Here is a 21310-nt window from a genome sequence, read left to right as displayed (position 1 = left end):
GCTGGCAGGCAGGTAGGGCAGCCTGGCTCGAGACCCTGGGCGAAACCGGCGGAGGCAGCGAGATGGGGGCTGACTCGCGCGGCAAATTCCGAAGCCAGGCAGGCCTGCCAGGCGCGGGCAGGCCGTCGAGGCCGCGCAAGTCGCAACCCGCGAAAAAGTTTTCAGAGGCGCCGAGAAGAGGCCGGAAGCTGGACGAGGCCAAGCCAAGCCAAGCCAGGCAAGCCGCAGGCAGGCGGGCGGCGGTACCCGGCCTTCGATCAGAACATCCCGGCAGCCGTCATCGCACACCCGCCGCACCGCCGCTCGCCGACTCTTCGGACCACCACCACCACCACCACCACCACCCACCGCACTCGACTCCCTTTCCTCTCTTTCCCCCCCTCCTCCTGCCCCACTCCACCATGAAGACTTCGCAGGTCGTCATCACGTCGCTCTCGCTGCTCACGGCGGGCGCGCTCGGGTACGCCATCTACTTTGACTACAAGCGACAGACGGACGCCACCTTCCGCAAGTCGCTCAAGAAGGACTCGAAGAAGACGTCCAAGGCGTCCAAGAAGGAGGCCGAGAGGCGCGCAAAGGCCGAGGAGGCCGTCATCCAGCAGCTCCTCGACGAGATCCGGCAGCCGGGCGTGCTGCCCGCCGACATCGAGGCAAAGGAGCAGTACTTCCTCCAGCACGTGTCGCTCGGCGAGCAGCTGTTTGCCCAGGGCCCCGAGCACTACCTCGATGCGTCGATCGCCTTTTTCAAGGCGCTCAAGGCCTACCCGGCGCCCGTCGAGCTCATCATGATCTACCAGAAGGCCGTGCCCAAGGAGGTCTTTGACTGCATCATGAGGATCGTCAGCAAGGACATCGCCATGGGCGGCGGCGAGGATGGCGCCGGTCCCTCGGCGGCAGCCGGGCTCGCAGGCCAGAGCGTCGGGAACCTCGACGACGTCGACGAGGACGGCCCCTCGGCGGCCGCCGCCGAGGTCCACGCCGCCGAAAAGGCAAAGCAGGCCAGCGGGGCCGACGACGGCGACGACGACGACAACTCGGGCGCGCATGCCACCTCGGCCGCCAAGGATGAGACGGCACCATCCGCACCTGCCTCGTCGACCGCCGCCTCTTCGAGCAACCAGCAGTCGCAGCAGAACAACGGCACCGACAGCGGCACCACGTCTTCGCAGGAGTGGGACACGCTCTCGGCCAACAGCCTCAACGACACCGGCGTCTTTGTGCCGTCGAGCCAGCAGGCCGCCACCCCGGCTGCCGCTGCCGCCTCCTCCGAGGCGGACGAGACCACGTCGGTCGAGACGGCCGAGGCCGCCGCGCCCGAGGCTAAGGTCGTCGAGGAGTCGGCCACCCCTGTCGAGACCGAGCAGCCCACGCCCGCCGAGTCGAGCGAGACGACCTACGAGAAGACCGAGGAGCAGCTGGCTGCGCCCGTCGACACCGTCGGCGCCGAGGCCGAGGCCGAGGCTGAGGCCGCCGACGGCGAGGACCAGTGGGAGGACGAGGAGAAGAAGGCGTCCAACTAGATCTGATCCGGATCCCCTTCTGCCCTCGCGCCGGCCGTATGTACGCAGTCCTCCCTCGCCGGGCAAGCGGCTCAACACCACCTCTCTTTGCGCCACCTCCGCGCCCCCTTGGCCCGCCACCAGGCAGATCTGGCGGCGCGCGGCCCTCCCTCACGACCAAAAGCCGCGCTCTCTCGCCCACTGTAGGCCCGGGCACTCCATCTTGTAACATAGCAGTCCCCTCCTGGTCTCGGCCGCCATTCGCCCGTGCGGCCGGTACGTCAAGTCACTCGGCATCGACTTGCCCGAGGGCAAGAATCGTCGATTCTCCGGCTGGTGCGCGCCATTGTCCGTTGCCATTCGGAGAGAGGAAAGACGAGGGGCAGGTCGGTTCCATGTCGAGTCGGGATCATTGCGAGGGAAGATGGAGGTCGCGAAACGGTGCGGGTCAAAGGATACAGCGGGGTCGGAACGAAGGCGAAGCAGGTCGGGTCGGGTCGGGTCGGGTCGAGGTCGTTGTCCGTCCAAAGAGGCGAGGGTCGAGGCGGTGGTGATGTTGGTATACAGGTCATTGGGGGGCTGATGGAGCAGCGCCGGCAGGTGCTGGCTGGATCAGGGGTACCCCGGGTAGGGCTGTTGCGGGGCAGGGTGGTGGTGGTGGTGGTAGGTCGGTTGGCCGTGATACTGTGCCCTCTGCTGGATCTGCGGCGTGGCATAGTAGCCCACGTTGGGCGTGTCGTAGTGCCTGGGCTGCGGCGAGGTCGACGTGTACGGCCCCCGCTGCTGTGCTGCCGCCGGAGTCCATCCACGTTGCTGCTGCTGCTGCTGCTGTGGCGGCGGTGGTGGTGGTGCAGCAGCTGGCGCCTGGTTGTAATACCGTGGCGGCGTGTACTGGTGGGGCGCCGTTGGCTGCTGCTGCTGCTGCTGATAGGGCGCGGGCCTGTCTGGCCATGCGCCGTACGCCCCTCGCACCGCATCATCCTGGAACGAATCCGTGCTCTTCCACGCCGCATCCTCGTACCCTCCCCCTGCTTCCATCTTGGACGAACCATCGTCCGAGTAGCCGCGGTACATGAGCGACCTCGCCGGCGTCGGTCCAGAGGCCGGTGCGATGCCCGTCCCGATCCTCGTGGTGCCATCGGGCAGCCCCGCATCCGCCACGTCCTGGAGCGGGATGTACTTGCTCCCCTTTCTGCCCACCCCCGCGCCGGTGGCAGACGTGACGGCAAACAGGCCCGTGGCGCTGGCGGCGCGGCCGCGCGACGAGGCCAGCTTGTCGACCATGCCCGGCCCGCCAGCGATGCCCGTGACGCCCGAGGCGTAGAGCTTGTCCTTGTGTCGCCGTCGATACACGACCGTGACGAGGGCCCACACGGCGATGAGCGCCACCAGCGCGCCCGCGATGGGGAGGCCGTACTTGAGCGCGTTCTGCGTCGTCACGCCGTCGTCGCCCGACGAGTCCGACGAGCCCGGCTTGGCCTTGGACGTCGTGCCGGAGCCGTCCCACCGGTTCGTGCCTGGCCCGGTGCCCGCAGAGGGCTTGCTGTCGTAGCCGGGATAGCCTGCATATCCGTCGCGCGACGGCTCCGAGAGGGGCTTGATCGGCGATGTGCTGATGGTGTACTCGGGCTCGTTGGTCGAGTCCGACTGCGAGCCCGTGTAGACCCAAGAGGTGGCGTTGGTGGATCCGCCGTTGGTGGACGGGTTGCAGCTGATGGAGAAGCTCTTGATCTCCTGCGAGTAGACGCCGTTCTTTCTGTATTCGTCCGTGTCGTAGGAGATCGGCCCGCCCGCCCAGTCGATCGTGCCTGCCGGAGAAGAGGATCCAGACATGTGGTCAGCAACGGGCGAGGACTGTGCCACGCACGCCAGGATGACCGGGGGCACCACTCACCGGGCGCGTTTGTGCTGTTTCCGCCTGCCCAGATGCTGAACTGCACGCGCGAGGGCGAGCGGGGGTAGGCGTCCCCGGCCTGCTGCCTCGTGACGGTGCGCACCGTCTGGCCGTCGATGGTCCACCGCAGCCGATCCTCCTGCCAGTCGAGGCCGTACTCGTGCCAGTCGGCCACGTCGAAGCCGCCGTCCGGGTAGATGGTGGCGCCCTGGGTGGTGACGGCGTTGCCCATCTTGAAGTAGTTGGTCAGCGTCTCGCCCGAGTTGGCCGTGGTAAACTCCCAGTCGATCTCGTCTTTGATGTCGGACATGGTGATCATGGTCGCCACCAGGCCCTGGCGCGCCTGGTGCCGCAGCGTGGCGGTGACGGTGCCGTAGAGAAAGTAGCGCGTCGTCGAGATCTTGGCCTGCCGCTCGATGGTCATCTCCAGCAGCACGCCTTCCGGGCCGGCGCCGAGGGAGCCCGAGTCGAGCGTGAAGGGCGAAAGGGTCGGGTCGCCATTGTAGTCCAGGCTGGCGAGCCAGGCGGTGGGTGGGCAGGGCGTGCAGGGCGATCACAGGAGGTCAGCCGGGATCAGCCGTCGCGCAGAGGCATCCGACGGGGCCACTCACATTGGCGTAAAGAGGTCAGTGTTGTTGTAGTCGCTCGACTTGATGGCCATCGACTGCGACTGGCAGACGGGGTTGGGAAGGCACGACGAAGGGCTGTAGCTGAACAGGGGCTGACATCCGCCTGTCGAACGGCCAGACGGGTGGGTTCGCTGTGGTATTAGCCACCCGCCGTCCATGGTCACGGTCACATTCCATCCAGCCTCGACTTGGGGGCCGGCCACCGGCGACTTACCTGCACACTGCATCGATCCTCGACCGCAGGTTCCCTCGGCCGAGCAGCAGGGGCTGTCCTTTGGGCATTTCGAGTCGGCCCCGCACGCTGTCGAGGCGCCCCTTGCGAGCGGGAGGGAGGACGCGAGTGATAGGGCCACTGCTGCTGCTGCTGCGAGCCCCGTCGACATCCTTGGCTTCTTTGCGCGGGCGAGTCGAAGCGGCCCGGTAGCGTCGAGGTAGGACTGAGGACGATGCTGATCCGATCCCGTCCGAACCGACCTGATCTGGAGTGGCAAGGCGCCGTGTCGCGGTGGGTGAAAGGTGGAAGCCTGCTGTACTTTGGCAGCACGACGTCGTCCTTGATGTTTGGACGCAAGGCAGGACGGAAAGCACTGATCAAGGTATGGGAGGATGGTGGCGGCGTCGACAGCAGGGGTGACCGCCCAGCGTCGATGGCAGCCGGGCAGGCAAACGTCTGGAGGCGGGCAGCGGCCCCATGAATTGGCGGCCGACCTTGCAGCGGCAAAACGGCAAGCAAGGCGGCGTCCGACCATCCCCTCGTCGGGCAGCGCAGCAACAACCCACAGCCCTCAGCTGACCTCTGATTGGGATGGCAGATGCCACGACGCCCTGACGTCGTCGCAGGCCCATGGCAACATCTACCCCAGCCCGCCGCCGCCGCCGTCGTTGGTGGAGGAAAAGAACCAAGTTCGCGTCCCGTCCATTCGGCTGCCTCATCCACAGCCGAGAGACCAACACCCGCGCCCCTGCACGCCAAGCCCGCACCCGACCCCGCATCGCCTGCCATTTGACCCAAAAAACATTGGGTAGGGAAAAAAGATGCGTCCGGCGAGAATCGAACTCGCGTCCTCTGCTAACACATAGCTGCTGCCGATGATGGAAGGCAGAGATAATAACCATTATACGACAGACGCCGGTGCTGTTCGGAGCCTCAAAAGATAATTACACAAACCTTGGTGGGAAAGTCCAGCGACACCGGTCGAGTGCATCGACGTGCTGGAGCGAGGGCGAAGATGACGGGCAAGGATCTTGCGCTGGAAAGCATCGTCTATTCTACTACTGATAAGTCAAATCAGGCTTGCATGAGGGTCTGACGTCCGGCCTCAGGCGGCCGCGGCCTGCACGAGGACGGGGAACCACCTGTGTTGTGAGAAGCGGGGCTCGCACCGGGCGCCGGTGTCGCTGCCGGGGGGGGCGCCTGCTTTTAGCCTGCTGGCGAGGTCGAGGTTTTGCTGACAGGTGCAGAGGAGTGCTTGTGTGATCTTGGGATATGGAGCGGGGAGGGCGGGCGAAAGAGACCAGAGAGGTGGAAGGACGTGTCAGGATCGTCTTTGACACGGAGACCGAGGCGGAGGCGGCTCCCGTGCCACGACGGGCAGACGTGCATGCTGAGCCAGGGTTAGGATACCCACTTCTCGATGCTGATCGGCGCAAAGCTGGGTTCGTAGCTGGCTCGGCGGCCGAGCGAGGTACAGCTGCAGCTCGTCGACGGCGCGCCGCCAGTTGGCCTCCGCCTCGGCCAGGCAGTCGTGGGCCTGACGACGGCGGCGGCGGCAACGAGCAATGCAAGTTGGACAGAGGATCCAGTCAGGTTTACAAGGTTCGACGGCACACGCGGCGAATGGCAGGCAACACGACTCACGGAAAGGGAGCGGACGCCTGCCTGGAAGGCCGACAGCTCGTCCCACAGATCGTCGATCGACTGGCGAGACTGCCTGGCGCTGGGTAGCTCGAGCCACTTGAGGCGGGCCGCGAATGTAGCCTTGGCCAGGGCGGCGGTGCGTTTGGCCAGCGCCGGATCGTCGGTGCGCGTCGAGAGCGGCCACGGCCGAGGCTGCAGATTGGGTTCGAGGGCGTGCAGGAGCTGCGCATCGTCGATGGACGGGGCGGGGGCACGCAAGGTCAGCGTACAGCCCTGCGTCTACGTGCGGACCCATCATCGACCGCGCCCGACGACGTACCAGGACGGTGCCGACCGCAGCGGCCTCGAGAGCGCGCGCCATCTCCTCCTGTGAAGCGAGGTAGTGGATCGTCGTGGCCGCCTGTGCGTTGTGTAGCGTCGCGCGCCGGTCCAGCAGGCCGGTTCGGATTCCCTCGCACACCAGCGCCTGTTCCGAGCAGATCCGCGAGGCCACAAAGTAGATGCCCGCCCACTCGTCGCGCCGGTAGAGGTCCAGCTCGAAGCCCGAGAGGACGACCTGCAGCGTCACGTCGAGCGCCGCGTGCTGGACGCCGGCAAACAGCGAGTCCGGCATGTAGTCTTCCGGCTGTGCGCGGGGAGGACCAGAGGCAGACGCGGGTGTCAGACAGCTCCATCGTCTCGCACCGGCGACCGGCGACAGGTCCCACGCGGCGATGCTCACCCTCGACACCGACTCGATCCGCTTGCCGAGCTGCGACGCCTCCTCGGCCAGCGCCATCCACTGCGCGTACGCCTTTGCCAGGCTGCGCTTCTGCCTGGAGCGATTCTGCGACAGCGTCGTCAGGTAACTGACCAGATGCTGCGGTGCGCCGAGGGTGCGAAGGCGAGATGTCAGCAGCGCGCGCTGGCCTCCAGAGCGCCCGGACACGGCATCGCACACACTCACGCCTGCGATGCGCTGGGAAAAGTAGTTGGCCGACTGACCCAGCGAAGGCGGCGCGTTCCATGCGCCCGGGCGGCCGCCCTCGACGGCGCCCTGGCCAACGCTCGAGAGCCGGCGCAGCAGGAGCGGGTCGACTTGGGCCGTCTCGGCGAAGAAGTTTTGCGTGAGCCAGTCGAGCGGCAGCCGTCCGGCCACCATGTTCCGGTCGCAGACTGCAGACTGTCAGGCGAACGAGATGACGGGGGAAGAGGCGTCAGGGTGGCTTCCGAGACTGGGCCTGCGTCGGGCAGCCGTGTCGTACCTGATAGAGGGAGCGGATGTACGGGCTGGTCTGCCTTGCCTGGAAGCTGTAGGCATGGCAGCTGAAGAACATCTGCCGGGTCAGGGGCAAATGGTAGGGCGACGGCAGTCAAGGTCAGTCAAGGCAGGCCGTCGGCCGAGCGGGCGGTCAGACTTACCTTCCAGCCCAGCGCGTCTGGCCTCTGCAACAGCTGGACCACCTCCTGCAGCCCGTCGAGGAGGCCCTCGAGAAAGGTCCAGGTCTCGCGAGCGGACGGCAGCGCGATGGGACGCAGCGGCGCGTTTGCGACGAGCTTGCGATTGTAGGCCGGGTCGAACGACGCCATCGACCTGGTCGACGGCGCCTTTTGCCGGCCAGGATCTTGCAAGGCGATGCACGGCGGTGATGCAGCGGTGTCGGCCTGGCCAGCTACCGCGGTCGCGTCGTCGTCATGAGGCCTCAACGCGGCGAGGTGCTTCTTCGCAAAGCGGCAGTGCAACGACACCTCGATCAGTGCTGCCGGGTCGCCTTCTGCAAGCAGCATCGTGGCCGAGAGGAGTTGCTGTGCGGCGTCGGGGGGGGGAAGACGTCGGCCTCGTCAGCCGGTGCGAAAGAAGGGGATCAACGGCAGCTCGAGCGCCGGCGTACCTTTCTCAGGGACAGCCTGGCCTTCAGGGACTGCCCGATATCGTCGCTGAGGGTCGGGTCTGCGACGGCGTGTCAGGGGGACGCCCGAAGGAGGAGGTCAGCAAGGTCGTCGAGAGGCATGGCATGTCGGGTTCGCAGTTACCGTCGCCTTCGTCGCCTCACCCGCTGATAGCCACTCGAGGGCGTCGTCGAGCAGCGCCAGGGCGTACCGCGGTTCCGTGCCCTCGAGCAAGCCGAGGCCAGACTTGTCGCCGGAAAAGTCCTCGCCCTGGGCGTGGTGGAGCCGTCGCAGAGGGGTCGACCGTGCAGGGTCGGGCAGCACGTGTCAGCCTCGCTGCGAGCGCAGACGGCCGGGTCGGGACGACGTACATCGTAGACGTTCTGCTTGGTGAGCTCGTTCCAGGCGAGGTCGCACGTCTTGACGGTGGCGACGATAAAGGCCCGGAGCACCTTGGACCTGAGCTCGGGCGCCGGCGCCGGCGTCGACGTCGAGGCTTGAGCGTGGTATGCGGCATCCTGAACCGACATACGCTGGAGATCATGAAAGTAGAGGCAGGTGTAGATGGTCTGGGACAGGGCGCGCCCGAGGTGCCAGGCGGCCTCGCAGGCCAGCAGGCGGTCCATGATCCAGACGACGTCTGGGCCGTCGAGCGGCTGCAACGGGTCGTACTCGAGCTGGCCGAGCGACGCCGGGATCCTGTCCGTCTCTGGCAGCTCGTCGTCCGGCAGCTCCATGCCCGAGTCCATGCGCGCGTCCATGATCTGCGGTTCGGGGGGTCAAGGGTCAGTTTGGGAGCGAGCCGGTCAGCGAGGTGCTGCTAAAGCCGTCGCAGCCGATGGGGGCCCCCCACTTGCCTGTATCGCGCTCATCGAGTCCATGAGCGTGAAGCCGGGCACGGTGACCATCTGGCCCAGCCGGAGGCCTATTGCAGCGGTCAGAAGGGGGAGAGGGCGAGGACGGGGGCGCCATCGCAGCTCATCGTCAGCAGCGGGCGCTCCAAGGGCAACGGGCGTGGCGCGCGGCCAGCAGAAGAGAGACTGAGACTCACGAGAGCAGGCCTCCAGGAGATCCCGAGTGGCATCCTCGAACCTTGCCGTGCTCCCCGGCGGCTGGTGGTCCGTCGTCGACGACATGGTTGCGGTTCCCTGCGGCGGTGGTCGTGGCGGGAGCAGACAGGGCAAGGGGGGTGCCATCAAGAGGTGAAAAAGTGGAGGCGTGGCCGCGGGGCGTCTCCAGGACCATCTAGCCTTGGTAGTGTGCTATCTCGGCCGCCCTTGCAACAAATTGGCAAATGGCCAAGAGCGGCGGAGGCTTAGTGGTTTGGCGTAGGATTGCAACCGCATAGCAGCATCTGCATCTACGATCCTGAGGTCCCGAGTTCGATCCTCGGTCGCCGCTTTCCCTTTTGCGGAGCGTTACTGTTTCTTTTCTTTTTTTTCTTGTTGAGACCGCGACCGCTCGCGCTGCCTGACGAAGCCGGGCGAGGTGGAGCGAGAAGCGCTGGCGGTCGAGACTGGCCCGGCAATCTTATCTTGAATGGCAATCTTAATCCACGGCAGGGACGACATCCGCCCGTCGCCGGTCTGTTTGCCAGGCGGCGGAGGGGCCTGGACCGCGGCCGCTGACGCCGGCGTACCGGCATCCATGTCTCGCAAGCGCGGCGATTGCTCCCTTTGGGATCGGAGTAAGTACTACAGCACTTGCGCTTCGAGTGCGTGCGTGCGTGGGCCGACGAGGCGAGGCGGGGCGAGGACGACGTGCGAGATAGAGGGGGGCTTGCATCGACACGTTGTCGACCCACGACCGACCGGCAGACACATGGCCCCAGTCACCTGCCTGCGTCTTCCCACGCTCTGCCTCCGACGATCCTCCGCGTGCAGGGCCTGCAGCACTGCGCGCGCTCGTGCGGTTGCTCCTCTTCCCCAGCCTGCCTCGCAACTCGGCTGCCCGTCCCGCCACGTTCCACCCCCCCCCTCGGCTCGACCTGGTCCGATCGTGCGTGGCCATCAGCTTCAGGCGCCGTCGCCCGTCTTGGCACCAGAGTCGACGACGTGCCCGCCCAAGACGCGTCGCTCGCACCAGAAAAAGAAAAGGAAAAAAAAAAAAACTTCCCCCCTTATAGACCTCGCCCTCGACAACAAGAAAAAAGAATGGGTCCAACCCGGAATCGAACCGGGGACCTCTGTCATCCAGCTCACGGTTCTATTCCGTGTTTGAGCCCTAAGACAGCATAATAAGCCACTATACGATTGGACCCACTGATGTTAGGGGGAATGAATATTAAAAATATACACAAAAAAAACAGCGAGACGCGTCGCGGTGCCCCGAAAAATCCGGGCTGCAGCCCTCCACATCGCCTGGCCTTGCCTGCCTGCTCGCGGGGCACCTGCTCGGCGACACCACCACCTGCGAGTGGCGCGACACCTCTCGTCGGCCAGCCACAGATCATGCAAATGCCATGCTACCACACACTGGCATCTGTGGAAGCAAACAAGCATACGATATGTAGCGAGCTGAACATCGTGTTGAGAATCTTAGAATCTGGCCAGGACGCGTCCCCCCAGCCGAGCCGCTGACGTGCCCGAAGCGTCGCTGCCAGGTCACTACTTACTTCGCCTATGAGCGACATGGGAAAGGTGTTTCTCGAGCCGAGCGAAGATTCCCGCCAAATGAAAAAAGCAAAGGTCGAGGCTGCGAGGGTGTCGATTGATGTCTTGGCGTCGGCCATCCCAGGCGCCGTATGTCGCTCTGCCAGAAGCGATGAGGAGGAGTGGCGGTGCCCGTTCGAGGCCCGCCTGGCATCGTCGCGCGGGCCGAGGCTGACCGATGCGCGAGCGCCGTCAGTCCGACCGGAGGTGCCTCGCTCCCGATGCAAGAGGTGTCAGAGCCACGCCTTTCAGAGAGTGCCGGACCCGGACCGGGTCGCCGACGGGGATGGCTGTGGCAGGCAAGTTCGGCAAGTTCGCTCTTGCTTGCATCGCTTCGCGCCGCGCACGGCCTAGCCTGCCCTTCTGATCTGTTCTCACGGCCGGCGCCTGTGTACAAATCAGCGACGTCGTATCTCGGTAGCGCGACGCCGGGCAGCGGCGGAAGGTGCGACGTCGGGGTCCGGGCTTGGTTGACTTGCTTGTCAGCTTTTCGACAGCCGCCAGAGGGCCGATGGCCTCCGAAGTTCTCTCGACCTATGTTCCCCGGACTGGTCGTGCTGCTAGCAAAGGGCGGGGACGCAACAGCTCAGCAATAAAGAATAATACGAAGATTATGCCCTCATGGCAGCGGGCGTGCGAATGACGCCGCCGTTCCTACGTCTGGATACATAGGGGCACGTCGCCGCCCCTCATTCCCGCCGTCCCGCGTCGCCTGCCTGCAAGTCGACACCGGCGGTTCCTACATCAGGGCAACAACAGATCGGTGTCCATTTGCTGCGCCCAGCACGGCTTGGGCCTCTCATGCTCGCACTGCGCGCTGCGGCGGCGGCGTGCGCTGTACGTATACAGTACATGTGTCGCCACAGTTTCTCACTGGTGCCTGCATCGTCGTCGAGGGAAGCAAAAGCAACTGCGCTCGGCCTCGGCCTCGAACGAGCACGCGCAGCTATCACAGCGCGTGTCGCTGCTCCGAGCTCTCGGGTCGTGTCGCACGTCGCAACAGCACGAGCCTTGTCGACGACCTTGGCTCGTCGCTCGTTGCCCGCTCTGCGAGACGACCGGGAGTGGGTCCGTAGACGGCGACGCTCAGCCACAACGGTACCGGCCACTATTGCCAGGCAACGCGCGGCAGTCGCAGGGACGGTCGTCGACCCCAGGCTCTGCCAAGGGCGACCAGCCACCTGAAGATCCAGCGGAGCGCATAGCGCTCGCACGACCATCGGTGAACCGGCACAGGATCGCCGACGGAGCATCGACGGCCAGCTTCCGTCGCCCGTGACGGGAACAATGGACATCATACAGGGTCAAGCTCGCGTGCGGGCGATGTTCGTTCGGAAAGATGGGCTGCGGCTTCCAACGCACTCGCGCGCGAAACACACGGACAAGGAGAGCCGGTGGCGCCTCAGCTGGCGTCAAAGTGCGGAGAGGTTGACACTCATGGGGACTGAAGAGGCTGCGTCCGGATCCTTGCGGACACGCCCCGGAGCGTACAAAGAGCATCGTCGTCGAGCTCGAGGAGCTTGGCTGAGCGTAGCTGCTTGTGGCCGCGCGCAATGCCCCACAACCCCGCCCCCGCCGCCAGCAGAGTTGTCCGTGCAGCTGCACATGGCAGGCGGCAGGCGGGTCGCAGCTGGCGACAGGCAAGCAGGACATCTCACCGACCAACCAAGCAGAAAAAGAAGGCAACAGCAAGCAAGCAAGAGTAGCAGCAGCGTGCACGCACAGAAAGCCGGTGCTTCGCTTATCGTGGCTCGGTACGAGGCCAACCGATTTCAGGCCGCAGCAAGTCGAACTCTCTCATCTGTGCCCGCGCTCTCTCGGACATCTCGCCTGGCAGCCGTCCTTCCGTCGACCGGCAGGCCTGGCCTTATCGCATCTCATCGTTCGCATCTCATCTGGTCGATCAGCAGCGGCGCCAGCGGTGTCGGCTTGGGTGGGGCCACTCGTGCCATGATCCTTCCCGAGGCCTCCGAGTGCGCCCCGGCATGACTCTACGTAGCCTTCGTATCCCCTCTTTTCGAACGCAGCGCAGGAAGGAGACGCACCGACGGCGTACAGACTAGACTCCTGATTGAAGGAAAGTTGGAACGGAGCGCGTACAGCGGGAGTGAAGGAAGATGGTGGATGCGATATGTAGCGGTTTCGGCCTGGCCTGGCCTGGCGTGGCAGGCAAGGTGCGAAACACCTAGGCTCGTATCGGATGCAGCCCTGCCCGACTTCGGCCCCGGTTCTGCGCACCGCCTGTCTGGTCTCGGAGTGGATACAGTGTAGGCAGGGACCGGACCATGTCTCTCAGCTTCCAGCAGACAAATAGTTCATACGTACTTAGTGCCGTCGAATTGTCTCACCATCGACGTCGTGAGATGGCCTGCGAGCCCGCCCGCCTCGTGTTTTCACGGTCGTCTGCTTGTGTCACGTCCCGATGTAAGGTAGGACGAGCCGCGATCATTGCGGCGTTCCGTGTGCGCCGCAAACCAAGCCCGCACATGTATGTTTCGAGGGCGCGAACGAGGCGCCGACCTTCTTGGCTGGCCTGCTGTGTATGGATCCTGCTCTGCGGCCATCATGGCAGCGACCTGTCGGGGCCTTGGCTGTGTAACGCGCAAACAATCAAACCCTTTGCTGGGGGGGCTGTGTATGTACGTACGTAAGGCCAGCCAGCCAGAGTGTCACATTCGGCGGTGAATGGCCTGCCACCATGCTGATGCGCGCCACCCTGGCGACTCCCCCCCCATGCCGACGACCCCCAAAACGCCTAGCTTGTTTGCAACCCCGCCCGACGCCCCCAAGCCACGGGCGGGCGTCGAGAAGACTCTTCCGCTCTGCGCACTGTATGTAAGAACTCATACTCCGCTGCATGCTCATGCCTTGCCTCGCCCTGGTGTTCCTGCTGCGCGCTGTCCCATGGGCGGCTGGCGGAGCTGGAGCGGATCAGAAGCTTAGCCGGAACCCGGCCCGCCATTGGGAGCGCCACGGCATCGAGGGATCCAAAGAGGCGGCGCCGTCGACGGGCGCCGCAATTCGAGGGTGCCGCCCAGCTCAGCGTTTCGAAGAAGGACGACCAATTACTCCCTGCTGACGCGCGGCTGGCCGTCGAGCAGGTACGATGCGATTCTCGGTTGCCATTGAGACCGGCACTTAAACCATCGTCGTCGGTATCGAGATTGCCTCGAACGCCTCGAGCGGGCGGCCGGCAGCAGGGAGTCGCGACTGGCAATGCTCCGAGAGAAGTCGATCTGGCAGGTGACAGGCAGGGCCGAGATTAAGACATCTTCTCGCTAAGTCGCTTGCACAGCAGGCCGGGAGAGCCGGCAAGCACGCAGCAGAGTTGTGCAACTACACCTGTACGTCTTCCCACCCGCTCGGTCGGCTGCTCCTCCGACGACCACGGCGAGCGAGCAAAAGGGGCCGGTCGATGGCCGGTACGCAGGAAAGGCGCACGATGTGACGACGCCAGCCGTCACACAGGCTAGGGTTAGGAGTCGAGCGCCCGGGAACAGACGGCCGGGAGGATTTCAAGCAGGCAGGTCGTCTGCCGACATCGATCCGTCGAGCTGCTGCGCTCCCCCCCTCTCGCGTTTTCCTGGACCCTTGGCTCGGTTTCTTCCGTGACCTTGCTTGCCTAGCCTAGCCTCTTGCTTGTGCTCTGCACCGACGCCTGCCTGCGTGTCCTTTGTTGGTGCGAGGATGGGTGGCCAGCCTCGACTGAACTGGAGCGGTGCTCGAATAGGCAGGTTGGGGGGCGCGTACATCTGGGCGCTGGATGCTGCCGGTAGGCTGGCTGGCTCCGCTCGTCGTGGCAGCCCCCAGCCCCTCTGGGCCAGCCCAGGCGGCGGACAAGACAGGCAGGGCAGCGGCCCACCGCACCGCACCGCACCGCACCGTGCGTGACCTCGGTAAAAATGGCGAGCAGCAGAGCGTAGCGTGCGTACGGACGGGTTTGGGCTTCCTCTGCGCTTCCGCTGGTCTGCCGCCGCCGACGCCAGCCCAGCCTGGCCGTCCGTCTTTCCTTCTGGGAATCTGCTGCAGAGCTTCGTCGGCTGCCCTTCCTCCCGACCGACCGACCCTCGTCCCGCTACCAGACGTCCTCGACCCGCCTCGACCTCTGTCGCTGTCGCCGTTGCCTTCGGCCCCACGCTGCCGCCTCATCCGCCCGGATCGCACCCTATCTCATCAGGACAGGACAGGACAGAGTCCCCAGCCAGACGACGTCCCGCCAGGACCCCAGCAAGCCCCTCGCCTGGCCTGCGCTCCGTGGCCATCCGCTCTGCAACCTCTCTTGGCGGCAAAGTGCACGTTGCCTTGCCGAATACGGGCCTCCGTGGCTACTTAGGCATCTCCTCGGTCTGGCCGCGCTCCTTTCCCCCCTCCGCGAGCTTCCCGGCCAGCGACCCTCCGCGCCTGATACCTACCTTCCTCCTGCCCATCACCTACCTTCCGACCTCGCCGCTTCTGTCCCTCGTCGCCGACCCTAGACCAACCTTGTCAGCCTCCCTCGCACCTTCTCGACTCCCGACGACCACCCTTGAGCAACGCAACCTCGCCCACGACCCGCCTCGACGTATCCTCATACCCAGCGCCCGGACGCCTTCGACCCGCAACCTCGGAAACCCGACGACCCGCGGCGATATACCGAGCAGTGACAGCGTCCTCGATTCTCCCAGCAGCATAGTCCGCCGCCGCCGCCGCCTCTTGACAGTCTGCACCTCGGACGACGTGATCCACGCCTCCTCTGAGCCGATCAGGCCGGCCCACGACCGAAAGACCGAGCGGAATCGCCTTGGCCATCCGCCGTCGCTTTATCTTGCCAGCCCAAGCCGTTATCATCAGCCGTCAACCTCTGCAGTCGCCTAAGCCGAGCGTAGCGCTCGCATCGACGCCCTTCGCAGCACTCGCACCTCGCACCTCGGGTCCTTTTTGTCCGCCAGCGAGCAGCGGCGTCGACCGACCAGCGACCCTCCTTGTCACGTTTCACCTCGGCGGCTTGTCCCGACGACAGTTGCCGCCATGCATCCCTCCATCATCAACCTCTCTTCGCGGCTGCATCTGTGCTCCGGCGAGATCCCGCCACCATTAGTGGTGAGTATCGGCTGTTCCGAAGCGTCGTCGGTCGGGCCGCATCCGACGAGCTAGGCGGCGAGGTTGGCCCCCGACCATCGCTGACTCGCTTCTCGTCGCAACCCACTTCGCACTCGATCGTCGCGCCTCCTCTCAGGGCGCATCGGCGACGCTGGTCGAACCGTCGTCTGATGTCGAGGACCGTACGCCGCGGATGTACCTCTTCGGAGGCCGCCTGGTCAGCAACCGGAGGATGATCAACCACCTCTACTGCCTCGACCTCGAAAGGATGGTCTGGACGCGCATCAGCCCGAGCTCGGCGGCCGAGTCGTCGTCGTCGGCCTCGGCCTCGGTCGACTCTGCGGCCGCGGCCAGCGAACCCCAGCCGCGCTACTTCCACTCGGCGGATCTGTGGAACAACAAGATCATCATCTTTGGCGGCATGGGCTACTCGACCGCACCGGACGCCTCGAGGAGCCCGCAGGAGGTCAAGAACGATGACCTGTGCGTGCTCGACGAGGTCCTGGCGTTCGACCTGGCGTCCCAGACCTGGGACCTGTCCTTTTCGCCCTCGGCCCTCGACTACGCGGAGCCCTCGGCGTCGCACCTGCAGGCCAAGCCCGCACCGCGCTACGCCCACCTCTCGTCGATCTCGGACGACAGCCTGATCATCGTCGGCGGGCAGAACATGACAAACCAGTACGTCGAGTCGATCAACGTCTTCAGCCTGACGCAGAGGCGCTGGATCAGCGCGCAGCGTTTCCAGCGGCAGTGCGGCAGCTACAGGTCGCTGGCCGTGGCGGCGCGGTACAACTCGCACGAGGGCGAAAAGGCCAAGTGCTACCCTCGCAGTCGGGACCCGCTGGTCCGAGGCTCTGCAGAGGACGGCGAGGATTCCGGGGTCGAGGATTCGGCGGCGGCAAACGGCTCGCACGGTGAATCGACCTCCTCGCCCCTGCCCAAGGTCGATATCAACCCTCTGCCCGTAAGCTCGATCCCGACGGCCAAGGACCCCCAGCCCATCTACGTCTACTCCAATTACAACTTCACCGACGTGCGGCGCGAGCTCGAGGTCCTGCGGCTGCAGCCCGACGTCCTCTCGGCCATGGAACGGCAACCCACGCGACGAGGGTCGGTCGCCTCCGAGGAGTCGGCCATCGACGTCGAGATGCCCATCTCGCCTTCGCGGCCAGAGGGTGGGCCGAACGACGCTTCCGGCGACCTGGTCGCGATCGAGGAGAACTCCTCGCGCATGACCGGCAGCACGCTGCCGCCGGGGCTGCGCTTCCCTACCGGGGCGATCCTCGGCTCGTTCCTCATCATCTCGGGCACCTACCTCGCCAACGCGACGCAGACCTTTTCGCTGTGGGCGCTGCACCTGCCGACGATGACGTGGTCCCGGATCGAGGCCGGCTCGCACCTTTCGACGGGCAGCTGGAACCGGGCCATCCTGTGGCCCGGCAAGAACCGCATGATTGTCGTCGGCCACAAGGAGCGCGACCTGGTCAGCGACTACAACCACCGCCAGACCAATTGGAACCACGTCGTCGTGCTCGAGCTCGAGGCCTGGGGCATCTACCAGCCTCCCGTGCCCCGCCTGTCGCGGGACGCCGTCGAGCTCGGCCTTCGCAAGCTTGCGGCCAGCTCGGCGTCGTCGATGACGCTCAACGCCGGCTTCAAGGGGCTCAGCCTGGAGCAGAACGACGCCGGCGAGGACGAGAAGTCGGCTCTGCCCTGGCTTTCGGACTCGTTCGGCGGTCGCGGCGACTTTGAGATCGTATGCTCGGACGGCATCCGCATCGGCTGCGATCGGGCGATCCTCGAGAAGCGCTGGCCCTGGTTCCAGTCGAAGATGGACGACTTCCGCAGGCGCGCCCGGAGGACGGCGCGCGTCGTCGTCAACGGAGCAGGCCAGCAGGAGTCGAACGGTCTTGGCCTGATCCCCGAGGAGCTTTCCGACATCCTCGCCGAGGACGACTCCACCGAGGAGCAGGCCGACGTCGACGGCGTCGCTGCAGCTCGCGAGGCGCTCGAGGGCGGCGCCGCGGGTCCCAGGCGAGCCCGCGACCCGCGCTTCCAGCCGCGACACCTGCAGCTGTCCGAGCCCTCTGCGATCGTCATGGCCTTCCTCCAGTTCATCTACACCGAGCAGATCTGCACCGCGCTGCAGAGGCACCCGGCGGTGGTCTGCGCGCTCCTCGTCCTGTCAAAGACGTATCGCATGGACGACCTGCTGACCTGGGCCAAGCATGCCGCCCACGTCGCGCTCGCCGACGACCTCAACCCCAAGTCGCCGAGCACCGCCGGCGCGTCCTCTGCGGCGGCGCCCGAGTCGGGCGGTCTGGAGCTCTTCCGGCCATCGGACTCGCTGGGCCTTCACCCCGAGGAGCGGCATCGCCTTGCCGTCTGCCTGTACGAGGCTGCCTCGCTCTGCGGCTGCGAGGGCCTGCAGGTGCGAGCGCTGCGTGTCGTCATGTCGGTCGCGCGCTGGCTGCAGAAACACGGAAGCAGCGGCGGCGGCGGAGCGGGCCCCGGCTCCAGCGGCCTCGGCAGCAACGACCGGTACAGCGGGCACAACGACGGCGCAGGGTCCAGCAGCCGATCCTCGTCGATGCCGGGCTCGGCTTCCGGCTTCTCTGGCGCTGGCGGCGGCAACGACTCGAGCAGCAGCTACAACCACAGCCAGCGCGGCGGCTACCCGCAGGCCTCGACGTCGGCCACCCCGGTTCACCAGGACAGCCCAGCGATCTCGGACAGCCCTTCGGTCGCGGCGGGGCAACCTGGCCCTGCATTGCGTGGACCGTCTCCCAGGGACGACGCTGACCCGTCCCGACTCGGCCCTGCCGACCCGACCAGGCTGAGGCCTCTGCCGTCGACCGGCCTGGGCATCACGCATCAGGAGACCGGCATGTCGGCACCTGCCGAGGACGGCCCGGCACCCGCTTCGCCTGCGGAAGCGGTTCCGCGCGCGCGGCATCCGGTTCCCGGCGTCGGCTACGACCGCTACTCGATGGCCGAAGATGATCTGCTCGACTCGTTTGGCCTTGCGCCGCCGGCGACGGACCGCTCCAGGTTCGGCAGCCGCTTCAAGATGAGCCTGAGCCGCAGCGGCAGTCTCAAGCGCGGCAGCAGCAGCCCCTACTCGGCGTCGTCGCCGAGCCTCGACACGGACTCGTCGGCACCTTCGTTCCCCGGTTTCCGAAACGGCGCCTACCACAACGGGTCCTCGCCCACCTCGACCGACTTCTCGCGGGCCCAGACGGGCACGTCGATCTCCTCGGCTGCCTCGGACTCGCAGCACAGCCTCAGCCAAGGGTCGATGTCGGACGCTGCAAGCCGACCCCACCAGGCGTCGTCGTCGAGCGGCGACTACGCCGGGCCATCGCCGGCCGAGCACCCGGCCGAGATCACGGTGGCCACGCTGGCCACGCGCTACCCGCACCTGAGCATCAAGGAGCTCAAGAAGCTCGAAAAGGAGGAGAAGAAGCGCATCGAGAGGGAACAAAAGGCGCGCAAGAAGGCCGAGCGCGCCGAGTTCAAGCGGCTGGCGGCCGAGGCCGTGTTTGGTCCAAAGGGCAGCGACGGGCCCTCGCAGGCGCCGATGTTCGACGACTCCGAGTCCGAGTACACGACGTCGAACGGCTCGACGCTGCAGACCGAGTCGTCGGCGGGGCGCTCCGAGGGCCTGACGTCGCGCACCTCGAGCATCCGATCGGGCACCAGCACCGCCAGCCCGAGGACAGCGGCGAGCCTCAAGACCAACAAGAGCCCGCGCTCGCCCAAGACGCCCGAGGAGAACCCGGCGTGGCTCGGCGGCGGAAGCTACACGGGAGCGTGGTTCGCCGGTGGGCCGTCGCCGCTGATGGGCCCGCCCCTGCAGAGCGCCAGGTATGCGCGCGGCAGCAAGAGCAGCCGCAGCGTCGGGTCCGGTGGAAGGCACTCGACCAGCGGACGCGCTTGACGGCGAGCGAGGTGATGGCCGTCTGGCGCTTTGCCGGTGTCTGCCCTTGCTGTCGATGCTGCTGTGGATGCTGCTGTGGATGCTGCTGCGGTGCTGCTGCGGTGCTGCTGCGGTGCTGCTGCGGTGCTGCTGCTGTGCTGAGTGTCGCCGTTGTTGTTGTATCCTCTTTCTATCCCTCTAGACACGCCCGTGGCTGCGACGCTTCCAGGCGCAACACGGGTGTCAGACTTGAACGCCAGCATGTTGCACACCAGAGCCTACCCGCCCGCGGCCGGTCCGAGGTCGGGCAAGATGTGCTCGACGGATCCGAGGAGGCAATCATGGCATCCCCAGTCTGAACGGGCCCGTGCGCCCGAGATGCGCTTCCCCGCATGGCCTGGCAGGCCAGCCTAGCCTGGCAGGGTCCAAGCCAAAGTGAACGCGCGGTCGGCCAGGTCTAACCAGCCAAGCCTCGAGCCTCCCTCCTCCCACATCTCTGCCAACCATCCACCTCGACCGAGCGCCACACGATGTCATACGCCTTCCACTTCCCATCCCCACCCCTATCGAGCCACACCACGTCGACCGGTGGGATAACGATACGGTCGCACCCTCGGCAGGACTGGTGGCGTACCCCTCCGCCAACACGGGTGGAGCGGGCGGAAGGGCCGTTCTACTGCCGTCGTATCTCCGCCACCTCGCCGCGGTGGAGGTTCAGCGCCTGGATCACGTCCGACTACACCGTGCAGTACGACCAGGCCGGTGTACTCCTCTTTGCGGGCAGGCCGGCAGAGCAGGATGCCCATTGGATCAAGGCCGGGGTCGAGATGGAACATGGTGCCACTTTCCTGGCGTACGTACCGAACCCCGCCCCCGCATCCGGCGGGCTTTCTCTCGCCTCCGCGCTGCCGTTCGCTTCCCCTGCAATGACGACGGACGGAGAGGGAAGAGAGGAGAATGACTGACGTAGAATCACCACCACCGCCACCACTGGCTCGCACCCCCTCGCCACGACGCACGCACCCGCAGCTGCGTCACCTCGGCGCCCTGGAGCGACTTTTCCACATCCCCCTCCCCCTCTCCCTCGCCCATCACGCCAACTCAGGCCGTCTTCATCCAGCTCACGCGCAACACGACCGAAATTGGAGACACCATCGTCATCAAGTACTACCTCTCTCCTCCCGCCGTCGCCGACGACGAGGACAGACACCGCACCGACCCCTCGTGGCTTCCAGACGACAAGGACCTCGTCCAGCTGCGCGAGATCCCCGCCTTCAACGTCCTCCCCGACGGATCCCGCAGGCAGACGGACGAGTGGTACGTCGGCGTCATGACTTGCGGTCCCAAGAACGACGAGGGCACACAGGCCACCTTTGAAGCGCTCAGGTTCGAAGAGTTCTAGCACGGCCTTCGATCCGAGGGCCCTACACGACGACCGAGCTCTCTCTCTCGAGGGTGGATGCGCTTGCATTCCACCGGCCAGCGCTACGTAGACACATATCCGTCCAGTCCGCCGGGTCCGTTGCCAAAGATCTCGTCAAACACCTCGCCCCCCTCGACGGCCAGCGGGCCCATGTCGACGATCCAGGAGCCGTCGGCGTCCTTGTGGATGTCGTCGGCCGCTCGGCTCGACGTCAGCCCGCGCGCTTGGGCCACGCTGGCGCGCGCCTCCTTGCGGCGCTCCCGCTCCAGCTCCCAGATCTCCTCAAAGCTCGCCGCAAGGTTCTTGAGCCCGTACAGGTAGCCGCTGTCGGGCCCGTCGCGCAGCTTGGGCGGGAACCGCACCCGTGGCAAGCCGGCGGTACCGGCGTCGGCGTCGGCATCGGCGTCGCCGCTGGCCGCGCCCTCGTCGCCGTAGTCGTAGTCGGTGCCCGTCGTGCAGTGGGCAAAGTCGATGATGCGGATGTTGATC

General features: G+C 66.0%; 6 protein-coding genes across 6 annotated transcripts in view; 3 read left to right on the top strand and 3 right to left on the bottom strand.

Annotated features, from left to right (window-relative positions):
* Nucleotides 1-401: 401 nt before the first annotated feature.
* PFL1_02854 (uncharacterized protein) lies at nucleotides 402-1520 on the top strand (the record flags this gene model as incomplete). The annotated part of the gene is made up of 1 exon (XM_007880368.1): nucleotides 402-1520. The coding sequence occupies one exon, from the start codon at nucleotides 402-404 to the stop codon at nucleotides 1518-1520; it is 1119 nt and encodes a 372-aa protein (XP_007878559.1).
* A 591-nt stretch (nucleotides 1521-2111) lies between these two features.
* Nucleotides 2112-4405, bottom strand: PFL1_02853 (uncharacterized protein; the record flags this gene model as incomplete). The annotated part of the gene is made up of 4 exons (XM_007880367.1): nucleotides 2112-3307; nucleotides 3394-3905; nucleotides 4005-4125; nucleotides 4237-4405. The coding sequence occupies 4 exons, from the start codon at nucleotides 4403-4405 to the stop codon at nucleotides 2112-2114; spliced, it is 1998 nt and encodes a 665-aa protein (XP_007878558.1).
* Nucleotides 4406-5341: 936 nt separating this feature from the next.
* On the bottom strand, nucleotides 5342-8885 carry PFL1_02852 (uncharacterized protein; the record flags this gene model as incomplete). Its single annotated transcript, XM_007880366.1, has 13 exons — nucleotides 5342-5500; nucleotides 5651-5773; nucleotides 5881-6102; nucleotides 6200-6505; nucleotides 6602-6739; nucleotides 6827-7042; nucleotides 7125-7196; nucleotides 7282-7665; nucleotides 7752-7810; nucleotides 7914-8019; nucleotides 8121-8513; nucleotides 8607-8674; nucleotides 8801-8885. 13 exons carry the CDS (start codon nucleotides 8883-8885, stop codon nucleotides 5342-5344), a joined length of 2331 nt encoding a protein of 776 aa, XP_007878557.1.
* A 6522-nt stretch (nucleotides 8886-15407) lies between these two features.
* PFL1_02851 (uncharacterized protein) lies at nucleotides 15408-19419 on the top strand (the record flags this gene model as incomplete). Its single annotated transcript, XM_007880365.1, has 2 exons — nucleotides 15408-15479; nucleotides 15616-19419. The coding sequence occupies 2 exons, from the start codon at nucleotides 15408-15410 to the stop codon at nucleotides 19417-19419; spliced, it is 3876 nt and encodes a 1291-aa protein (XP_007878556.1).
* A 509-nt stretch (nucleotides 19420-19928) lies between these two features.
* Nucleotides 19929-20800, top strand: PFL1_02850 (uncharacterized protein; the record flags this gene model as incomplete). Its single annotated transcript, XM_007880364.1, has 2 exons — nucleotides 19929-20251; nucleotides 20428-20800. The coding sequence occupies 2 exons, from the start codon at nucleotides 19929-19931 to the stop codon at nucleotides 20798-20800; spliced, it is 696 nt and encodes a 231-aa protein (XP_007878555.1).
* Nucleotides 20801-21032: 232 nt separating this feature from the next.
* The window catches only part of PFL1_02849 (uncharacterized protein), a gene marked incomplete at both ends in the record, with an annotated part of 4140 nt that continues 3862 nt past the window's right edge, over nucleotides 21033-21310 (bottom strand). Inside the window, one exon of the mRNA XM_007880363.1 lies at nucleotides 21033-21310. This exon is cut by the window's right edge and continues 3862 nt beyond it. Coding sequence (XP_007878554.1) covers nucleotides 21033-21310 — 278 coding nt within the window.

This window comes from Pseudozyma flocculosa, assembly GCF_000417875.1.
Source record: "Pseudozyma flocculosa PF-1 unplaced genomic scaffold scaffold00008, whole genome shotgun sequence".
Taxonomy (NCBI): domain Eukaryota; kingdom Fungi; phylum Basidiomycota; class Ustilaginomycetes; order Ustilaginales; family Ustilaginaceae; genus Pseudozyma; species Pseudozyma flocculosa.
Note: the sequence above shows the minus strand (reverse complement) of the source record. Positions and strands in the feature narration are given on the sequence as shown.